The sequence below is a fragment of the Cebidichthys violaceus genome, unplaced genomic scaffold (assembly GCF_023349555.1).
Source record: "Cebidichthys violaceus isolate CVI_PGR_0920_01 unplaced genomic scaffold, fCebVio1.0.p SCAF_1, whole genome shotgun sequence".
Lineage (NCBI taxonomy): Eukaryota > Metazoa > Chordata > Actinopteri > Perciformes > Stichaeidae > Cebidichthys > Cebidichthys violaceus.
The window spans coordinates 11,845,623-11,856,381 of record NW_027176262.1 but is presented as its reverse complement, the minus strand read 5'-3'; the positions used below and the strand labels follow the sequence as shown (position 1 = coordinate 11,856,381).

General features: G+C 40.9%; 1 protein-coding gene across 1 annotated transcript; it reads left to right on the top strand.

Moving 5' to 3' along the window:
- Nucleotides 1–1,982: 1,982 nt before the first annotated feature.
- hepacama (hepatic and glial cell adhesion molecule a) lies at nucleotides 1,983–8,812 on the top strand. Its single transcript, XM_068710786.1, has 7 exons — nucleotides 1,983–2,214; nucleotides 4,502–4,849; nucleotides 5,076–5,357; nucleotides 6,805–6,895; nucleotides 7,158–7,225; nucleotides 7,398–7,468; nucleotides 7,901–8,812. The coding sequence occupies exons 1-7, from the start codon at nucleotides 2,118–2,120 to the stop codon at nucleotides 8,267–8,269; spliced, it is 1,326 nt and encodes a 441-aa protein (XP_068566887.1). The 5' UTR covers nucleotides 1,983–2,117; the 3' UTR covers nucleotides 8,270–8,812.
- Nucleotides 8,813–10,759: the final 1,947 nt, after the last annotated feature.

Sequence of the window (10,759 nt, the reverse complement as noted above, 5' to 3'; positions counted from 1 at the left end):
AAGACAGGTATCCAGAAAGAAATACATGAAAATCCTACTTGGTCAGGGTCTTAACAGATCCTCATGTGAGTCATGTGAGCACGTGTGAGTTTGTAAAGCGCATGGTAGCCTTAAACTTGCCACGGTGAAGCAGATGATAATAATAATAGTTCTGTCCCATTTACAGCATGTTACATGGTCTATTTTAGGAGTAGATCATGTGAAAGATCTGCTTGGTTGGTTTGTGCTCTTTCTCAGACAGCTTGCCAGAGAGAAAAGATCTTTCTGGTCTCCTGTGTGATAATTAGAGATGAATAAGCCACGGCAAACAGCAGGGGGCGCTGCTTTTCAGGGGTTATGAGACTGGCATCGCCATCTTAAGAGACACACTATCATTAATACCAAGTAGGTTACACAACTTAGCGCTAATGAGAGAGCGTTAATGCCACAGCTGCATAAACTGATGTATTACCACCAATTATAAGTCACAGTCAAAAGATGTGATATTATGGTGCTTCACATTGTAAAGATACATTTTGTCAAATCTGTATGTCTGAGTCACACAGGATGACATCAGTCTTGTTGGACTAAACATGATGGTGAATGGTTTCTGTCGTAACACGAGCGCCCAAACTGCCTGAGACTCACAGGCCCCTTCTGTGCTCGCGCTCTCTGTATTGAGTGGAGAGAGTCCTCCTTGATTTAAAGTGTGTTAGAAGATGAGAGGAAGAGGGAGGTGCTGCTTTTATCGAGGGCAGAGGTGGAGGGGAGAGGTTTGGCTTTGATGGCCCACTACACAGAAGTCTGAGGCTTGGGAGAGTGGTGGTGAACAGCATCTGTTCCCACATTCCTGGAGCTTTCTATCTACCATGCTTCCTCCTCTGCATAAAACCTCCCTTTGTTGTCAAACTAAATAGTCAAAAAAAAAAAAAAAAAAACTCAAGACAAAAGACTGTTTTCCTTAAGTGGGAGAGATGATTTATTATGCAATTGAGTCAACAATGCATGCAAGCCTTAATCTTCAAAAAACAGTGGAAAATGACTGATGTGGGATTTTCTACATGACATCATGTCTGAAGGCAACAGTCCAGTTTACAAGAAATTCGAACTATAAGTTAGATTGGTGGTCCAGAGTTAATTAAAACTATTGAATTTTGGCTTGTACTGAGACGCTGTTTTTTATTGTCATAAAGCACCTGATGTATTGCAAGCCATAATGTAAGCCTTTAATGTCAAATCCTGGCCGACACCGCTGATGGCAGTTTTTCTGAAAGCATTGCCTCCTTCAGTTCACTGGCTGAATGTAGCACTTGTACCACCTAGAGGACAAAGTAGGTACAAAGCCATCTTTGCATTGGTTTCCTTTATTTCTTCTTTTCATTATTATGTAGCTCTCACCTCCAGGTATAGCACCATGGATCATACACCTGACAGACACTGTGGCAGCTATCAGCAAAATGCTTCATGTGCTTGTGTGTGGGTCATTAACAGCAGGGTTGGTTGCCCACTGACAAATTGTGAGTTTATTGTGAGGCTCCAGTCCAGACAGGAGTTTGCACAATGTGACAAAAGTGGGCCAAAGAGGGGGGAAGTGAGTTGTTTTTCAAACTCAGACATTTCAGAGCTTTAAGTGGGCTCCTCTTAGAGCTGAAGTACAGTAGTTCTCCCCAGCAGGAATTCTTGCAAAGTAGCTGAACTCAATATTGAATTTAACCCCTTAATGGTTTACTTACTATGTAATAAAAAAGCACTTGTTTTGTTACACAAAGCTTTAGAAAAATAAAAGATAAATAACTGCATAAAAAAGCAAACACTATTTCTTTTGAGCTCCTTTCTGAAAGGGCAACTTGGAGTAGAAGAGAGGAGTTTATCTACACGATGTCTCTGTCTCACACAAACATACACACACACACACACACACACACACACATACACACACACACACACACACACACACACACAGTTGGCTGTTGTTGGCTGTGACTGGGGTGCTGTGAGGAGAGTGGGGCTCAGTGGGACCAGGCAGAGGCCAGCGTTGCAGGCAGGCAGGCAGTGGAGAGTGTTGAGCCGCAGAGACGTGCCCAGGGTGGATAAACCATGCTCACTAAGTGGGAGAAAGACTCTGCCCAGGACACAAGATGAAGGTGGAGAGGAAGACCTCCTCTACAGGCGACAGTTTTACTGACATTCCTCCGCTACTGACGCTCGTTGGCCTCCTCCTCCTTCTCTTCACAGGTAAGCTCAAACATTTGTTAGGCTGTCCAGAGATTAGAGGGTAAAAAATCTCCCTGACACTCTGCTATCTTTCAGATGATAACAAATCAAATGTATTTAAATCAACTTGTTATATTCTGAAAGAAAAACCTGACTGGGCTTAGTAATTATCATTTAAATTAAATTATTTTTGAATTGTCTTTTGGTTACTTTCATTGTGTCAAGATCAAAACTCAAATTCTTGCTTTATTTGAAGTGAAGTTAATCCAGGTTAAGTTAGTCACAATTATTTTTTTTTTGTCCTTGTGTTCCACGGATTGGCAACACAATGGATTCGTTCATGGGTGGTGCTCGCTATCGGGCCCTCATCCCAAGCTCAAAGGAGCCTGGAGTGTCCATTGTAGGTGTGTAAGAAGGGGACGTGTAGGTTAAGTGTGATGATATCAAGTTTTGTGCAGAGCTGGTGAGTGTGGGAAGCGTTAGATGAGTCCGTTTTAGGGGTAAAGCGATGGCAGAAGTTTAGCATGTGGTGATTTTGGTTTAAAAATGTGGTGATTTAATTTCATGACCGTACCATGTACACAGTTTACCCAACCAGGTCAGTTTTGGTAGAATCACTGGATCCAGTGTCTATCTCCAACTTCACCAGTGACAAAGACTCACTCTCTTTCTCTCCCTCTCTAGCGCTCTCTCACTCTTTTCAAGGGAGGAAACTAGTTCCAACAATCATGCCCTTTGTCTTATCGCCTTAGCAACCCCTGTCAGGCGGACCAAATGGTTACCACGGCAATGAGGCGATGCCCTGCTAACTGCCTCACTGCGAAGAATAGTGAACAGTGCAGACTCTCTGTCTCCTCCCTCTCTTCTAGGTTGATCTTTCCATCACTGAGGCCTAACAGTGGGATGCCCCTCGCAGGCCCGCAGCCAATGTTTAGACCTCCGTGTGTCCAGCCACAGCTGAGTTATAGGAACCTCCACTGTGAACATAATAGCTTTGCAGTGCTTGGTTTCCAAGACAGGGCTCTTTTATAAAAGATGAAATGTGGCTCACACTGTAATACCTTATCCCTGTACCCCGATGGGAGGTGGAGGATAATTGGGGAACACAAATCAAAATTAGAGTATTAGTTGTTCACTACGAGGGGTCATGAGGAATTCCTGGGGGGAGTTTCTGGGAAACAGATCAGTGATTAGTGAAAAGCAACGTGCGTGCACATGAGTACAAGTCTGCAACCAAGAAGAAAAGATTTTGGCCAAAGTTCTATAGAATGATGGCCTTTTGTTACAGTGTCAAGTTATACACAAAGTCTGAATTGTATTAAATGTTTTATTGCTTACATCCAACAAGTATTTTTTTTATGGATGTAATGAAATCAGTTGTTTCATTCAAATGTACACCTAATGACACTTATTAAACCATTCAAATCAGTAGCATGGAATGTAAAAATGGTTAAAAAGTGGATTCTACATAGAGAGTGATATTTAATATTAAGTTTTCAGCAGTGGTGGAAAAATTCCTGGAAAAGCAGTGTTTCAGTGGACTGTTACTCTCTTCTTTTTTTAATTTCAATGCAGGTTGAAAGCAAGTGTTCATTCAAAATTAGATTTAAAAATTGGATGCTTACATTGGACCTAGGTGTGCAGAGTTTTCCACATGTTTTAGATCCTCTTGCATCTTTGCATTGTGTCGTGAGTGTGATGATTTTTGTCAAAAAATGACCGGTAAAGTAAATTAGCAATTAACAATAAAATAAGATTTACTTGTAACATCATGGATGCATCAGTACGTAAGATGTATTTTGATGCTTTAAGTGGTTTGACTATTTAAAACAGTTAAAATAACACACTGACGGGGAGTTCAAAGTTTGGAACAACAAATATGTGACAAATTTTGGGCTTAGTTGTACAAAATGTTTTGCAGATAAAGTCAATACTGGAAATGAACAAGAGAAAACAAATAGATGGAGTAAAAAGTACAGACTTTATTACATTCTGTAATACAACAGTGGTGGAAGCTATTAAGTCAAAGAATTAGGAGTTAAGTTCCTTAATGTTGTACTTACACTGTGTAAATGCTCTTTGTTATTGTACAGGGTCATTGTATCCATGCTTCTTTGCTGCTCAGATTCATTTATGGCTGTTCTTATAGTAATGGTAGTAATTAGTGTTGCAGTAATTAATGTGTCCTCTGCTGTTTAACTCTGGTGATTTGTCTGATCCTTGCTCGCTGGTACTCTGTGTCCCCAAACAAGCCCTTTTTTCTTCTCTTTTCAAGACCTCACTACCATCTCTTTGTCTTTTTGTCCAGGTGAGGTGTCAGGGGTGAATGTGACCAGCCAAACCCAGGTGGTGAGGGGCACGGTGGGCAGAGAGGCCCTCTTGTCAGTCAGCTACTCCAGCAGCAGCTTGGACAAGCCTGTGATTAAGTGGCAGTTAAAAAGGGACAAAGAGAAACCTATCACTGTTGTGCAGTCCATAGGAACAGACATCATAGGGAACCTGAGGCCAGAGTACCGCAACCGTATCCTGGTGTTTGAGAACGGGTCACTGCTGCTTCACAACCTGCAGCTGTCAGACGAAGGGGCGTACGAAGTCGAGATCTCCATCACAGATGACACCTTCACTGGAGAGCGCTACATTGAGCTCACTGTGGATGGTATGCAGAATGAGCCTCGTTCACACATATCAATGCAAGTTGAAAATACGTTATCTTGCCCTAGAGAGTGTAATTGCAATGCAGGATTTTAGTTATTCCGAGCACGATACAGAGCAATTGCCGTATCGTGTCATGATGTTGTATAGCTAGAGGTCAACCACTCTCTCATATCTTTGAATATTCAATCCCAAGCCCTGCTGTGTCTTTGTCCTGTCACCCTCCTCAGTCCCCGTGTCCAAACCTTACATCCAGATGATGGCCTCGTCTGTCCTGGAGTACAGCGAGCACTTTAACCTCCACTGTTCCCACGATAACGGCACAAAGCCCATCTACGGTTGGCTGAAGGGAGGCAAGGTGCTGACCAATGACACACGTCTGCAGCTTTCACTTGACCAAAAGGTGCTGACCATCTCACGCGTTGTGATGTCAGACGATGACATTTACGCCTGCACAGTGGAGAACCTCATCAGCAGCATGAAGAGCATGCCTGTCAGGCTCACTGTCTACAGTAGGTGGCATGTTACACCGGTAGGATCTCAAGTTTTACAAGTTTACATCAGAGATGAAGAGATGATGGTAAAGTAAAAAAAAATGTCCAATCCTTTACTTTAGTAAAAATAACAAGTTGTGCTTTCAAAATTGTACTTAAAAGTAAAAGTACAGACTTATTATCAGCAAAATAATTTAAGTGTCAAATTAGATGCAGAGTGACCTTGTCAGTGTTATTATCATGATATTGTATTATTATGTTACTTATGCAACAATGTGTAAGCAGCCTTTTAATGTTGTAGCTGGTTGAGATGGATTTAATTTCAACGTTTTAACACAGTTGAATCTATAAGGATGAATCATTTTTAATGAGGTGATAATATGTTTGTGGAATAAAATTATTGTATGAAAAATCTGCAAACTAACTAAAGTAGTCAGATAAATGCAGTGGAGTAAAATGTGCAATATTTCCCTCTGAAATCTGGTGAAGTGAAAATAGAAATACTCATATTAAGCACAAGCATAAAAAGCACAGCACTAAAGTAAATGTACTTATATGTCTAGCTCTAATAAATTCCAAACTATATGAAAACACTGTACATATTTAGCTCATTGTTCAACAACCATCCATTTTTCAGTTGCTGACAGAAGCAATTATCATCTCATGCTGACCCGTACACATGCATGCCTGTCTCGCTAACAATGTTGTTTACAACAAAGTGCAAATCCAGGCTGAGTGCAGCAGAGTTGGCCCAGAGCGGCTGTTACTGGGCGCCAGCATAGGGCCACATGTCAGGCTGAGAGAGAGGGAGAGGCCGTGTAATCCAATGAATGGACAGTTATTTACGAAGAGAGAGCAGAAGAAGAAGGCAGGTGGGGAGAACGCTTTGCCTCAGTGGACCTCAGTAATCCTGACTTCATTATTGCTGTACTATGTGTTGCATGAAGAGACAGCGACAAGCCCTCACACTCTTTTCTATTCCCTCTGCGTGCATAGCAGCACTGCATAAACTCTCAAAGTGACTACCCTAATGTGTTACTTCACTGCCCCTTATTCATGCCAGCACACTCAAACGACTTGGCAAGCAATGTGAAGAAAAAAAAATGTTCTGCATGTTGCATATCCTGGCTATATTTCATTCTAAGTTTATCTGAAAGAAAACAGAATGTTCCAAATTAAAAATTGTGTTTCCGTGGAGACATAACTTCATCTGATCCTGCAAACTTTACGTTTCCACTGTCAAAGAGAAAATGGCAATGGACTGACTGAGGTTTTGCATACAACACATTTGTAAAGCAGATAAAGCTTTGAAGTTAGATGTGAAGTAAAGGTACAGGTGGTAGTGGTTCAGTGAAAGCAAAACTGCATTGTCCTGCTTTTATTGACACAAACCTCTCCATCTTTATTTCTTTCCTTCTTTCTTTCTTTGTGTCCTTGTCTACCTCTGTATATCACCCTGGTTTAGGACGGAGCTCACTATACATCATCCTGTCCACCGGGGGAATATTCCTCCTAATCACCCTGGTGACAGTGTGCGCTTGTTGGAAACCATCCAAGTGAGAGCTACTTTTTCTTCTTGGCCCTCTTTCCCCTCTTCTCTCTCTCTCTCTCTCTCTCTCTCTCTCTCTCTCTCTCTCTCCCTCCTTCCCTCTCTCATTGGCTTTGATATTGAACTTGAGGATGTGCCTAGAATCCCAAGTATAGCTCAACAGTCTCATTACACTCTGAACATTTTGTGAGAGAGTAATAAACACAGCGACCTAGCTTGTAACTACCATTTAGCAGCAAGGATTGTATGTGTTTTGTTTCCTGCTGTAGAAAGAAGCATCGACCTGTCCCCCAAAGAGCTCCCATCTATTTGGAGCAGAGTGAAAATGGCCATGATGGTGAGCAACAATTACATTTAATCATCTCCTTTAAATGTGTAAAACACCTTTAGATTTCTTATTACATGGTAACTCACCTTTAAAACTCATGATGACCCAATGATTTTACACACTACAAAGTTAGCTTGTTGCCAGAATGTCAATACTAAAATACATATACAATGTTTTGCAGTTGATGTTGTTCCCAAACCAACTACACTTGGTCGAAGGAGTCCTATGCCTCTTTATGTTCTCAACGAAGATGTAAGTCACTCTTTTATTTAAAAAAGAAATCCACACAGAATCTGTTATGTCATTGACAGCCTTACAATGAAACAAGAGTGTAAAGCCATGCTAGCGACTCTGTAAGGCTGTACTTACGCTCAGTGGTTCTTTGAGCTAAATGCCAGAAATGTCAACCTGCTGGCTGCTGGTGGTGCTAGAGGTGAAGTCAAGAGATTACCAAAGTCATTATGATTTATTCTCCTTGGGCCAACATCTGTCTACAAAGGTGCATGGCAATTGAACAATTTGTTGATATTTCAGGATTTTTATGGACCTGTTTAATCGACTGACAGACCAACATTGCCACCCATAGGGCGTCAGTTGATTTACAAATTCTGGCTTCATTAAAATGAGAATCATAGATTACACCACAGCTGATGGGCATTGTAACTCTTCTTCATCTTCTTTCAGGAGACTCTGGAGCGTTTGGAAGAATGTACGGGCAATGTGGCCGTCCAATCACAAATGAGTATCCCTGCTATGTATGCTCCAGTCCTTCCTAGTCCTTCCTCCTCCAACAGAACTGAGCGGCCCGTCTGGTCTGCCCCACGCAGATACCCCCGCAGCCCCTCTCCACTGGCACAGCCTCTCCCACAACCCCTTCCAGGTCCTCCACTACGCCCTGTCCACTCACCTGCTCACTCCCCTGGTTCATCTCCACGAAGTTTCAGCCCGATAAGAAAAGTCCGTCCACCAGTAGGCATCCCAAGCAGCCATCTGCCTGTAGAGGCCGAGTGTCCAGACCCTTGTGATCAGACTCACTGTCAATCACAGCAGTGACAGCTGCTTTGGTGTATGTTTGCACACTGTGATATGTAAAGTATATGTGTAGTTTGTTGATCCTCTGTTGCACCATGCCACCAGGATAATGGATTTGATGCAGTAGAATAAGAGATGAGTTCACTTTCAGCTAACTCTTTGACTTCATATGCCATTATTGATCATCTATTTCTCTATGGCTATGCACAATATTTCTGTAGTCTTTTGATAATATCCCGTCACAAGAAAAAAGTATATTCTGTCCACCAGCATATGTAGTATGCTCTATCATGTATAGAATGCTCAGACAGTAAAAAGAAATACAGCTCTGGTATATATTTTGTTTCTTGATGAATATGAATTTTCCTGGGAACTTTTGATAAGTACCTGTACATATGTAAGTTAATAGTTTTGAGTAGGGTATGGTTGTTGTTTTTTTGAACAATTAAACTGCAAAGTGTATTCTTATTAAAGATTAGGCCATTGTATAACCTAAGGTAATAAAAACAGTTTAAAACAGTTTAAATATGTTGTAGTTTGTTGTGAATTTTGTAAAACTCTCCACCATAACTCTGCTAAAAGACACACATGTTAGGCTATTATTGATTGATTTTCTACAGTATTATTTTATTGTGTTTTATCAGTGTCCCAGTGTTATAAAAATGCTTTACCTTCCTTTGTCTTTGTGAGGGAGCTGAATATGATCTGAAATTCTTGAGTATGAACGTCATTCCTTTCTAGTCCATTAGGTGTCGCCCACACATTGCTTTAAATGTGGACGTGTAAGGGGGAGAATTATTGGTAAATATATTTTACTTTACCACTTTTATTCTACAAAACGTAACAGTTGACATATGGCATTTTGGAGTATATTGTGCATAGTTTAGTTTAATGCGTTTGATGTGTTACCACTGTTTGTCCTTTACTTAAAGACATCATCCATGAGCAACTGGTTGACTATGATACAGTGCCTCTTAATCTTCCAATACTTAACATGACAAGGTCAATGAGGATCAAGCTGTGCTTGAACCCAAAGCTCTACCTAAATCATAAACAAAAACATAAATAATAATAGTTAACTTCAAGAGGAGGCTGTAAGTGAATCATGTGTAGTCAGTTCATATTAACAGTAAATCTCAATGCAGGTAACGCAATCATGCAGCCTGCAATTGATTCCTATAAACAGACTCAAATGGCTTTACAGTATATGGCAACTGTATTCATACACAAGATCGATTCATGATTTAATATGGGTTTATTTTTTATCCTCAGTATAGTGCATGTTTTTGTATTTTTCCATTCCACAAAAACACACAGGGAGCATGAAATAAAAAGACCAGAAAGATAAAAAGATGTGCTGAACGGTTGTGAAAGGGTGTACAAACATGCACAAACACACACACACACACACACACACACACACACCATGGCCTGGTCCATCACTATTATCAGGATAATGTGTTCCTTTCAGAGGTCCAGCTGGACATCTTTTGTCATGAAGATCTGCATGATTTTATGAATTGCTTTTATCCTGAAATGTATCTTCTGTTACTGAAGGTGTGATGAGTCTTGTGATTACATAAGCAAATCAGATCCGCCTGTTTTGATCTGTGCTTTGCCGTCTTTGTTCTATTTCAAACACAATTTATTCCCTGGCACACAGACTCATGAATACACATACAGCATCACAGGCACACGCGAGCACAGATGAGCAAGCAAACAAACGTGAATAATCATTCATGGCTTACAGTAAGTGGAAAGTGAAATGTGTTTGGAAATTGCTTTTCATCTATTTTGATGTCACCTGTTTATTACTTATACAGTCTTTTCCATCTTGTCCCATCTCTCTTCCAGCATGGCAGAGGAGCTTATAAGCCCAGGCAGTAATTAGACTCTGGGGAGAAGGATCACACCTGTGTGCATGCAGTCGGTTGTGCATGTCTCTGAGCATCTGCAAGTGTGTGCGGAGTAGATGTCCTATGAGTTGAACAGAGATTATGTTGATGCTCTCCATCTCTAATTAATTACCTCCTCCTACTGCCTGGTCGAGCCTTGTCACTAATGTCCTTGTTCACACCAGCCTGTTGATGTGAAATTCCCAGGGGGACTATTGCTGGAAAGATATACCCTTTTTTTGTGTCTAGGTGAGGACTTGCAGTAGGTAACAAGAGGTAGTCCCCTTGAGTACAGGCATTGATCTTCATTTGGGTCAATGGATAAAAAAGAAAAAGAGAAGAGAGTCCTACCAGTGTCTTCTCACAGTTTTTACTCACTGTCACATTTCATATAACACTTAATGTTTACTTGATATTGTCATTCTGTTTTTAAACATTACAAATAATTACAACGTATGACTACTCTGAACATATGCTGCCTGTCATGTGGTGAAAACTAACACAGTACGTACATTAACTGCAGTACTGTGCTCAAGTACATGTTTGAGTTACTTGTTCTTAACTTGAGTATTTCCATGTTAAGCTCTGCTACATTTCAGAGGCAGCTATTGCACTT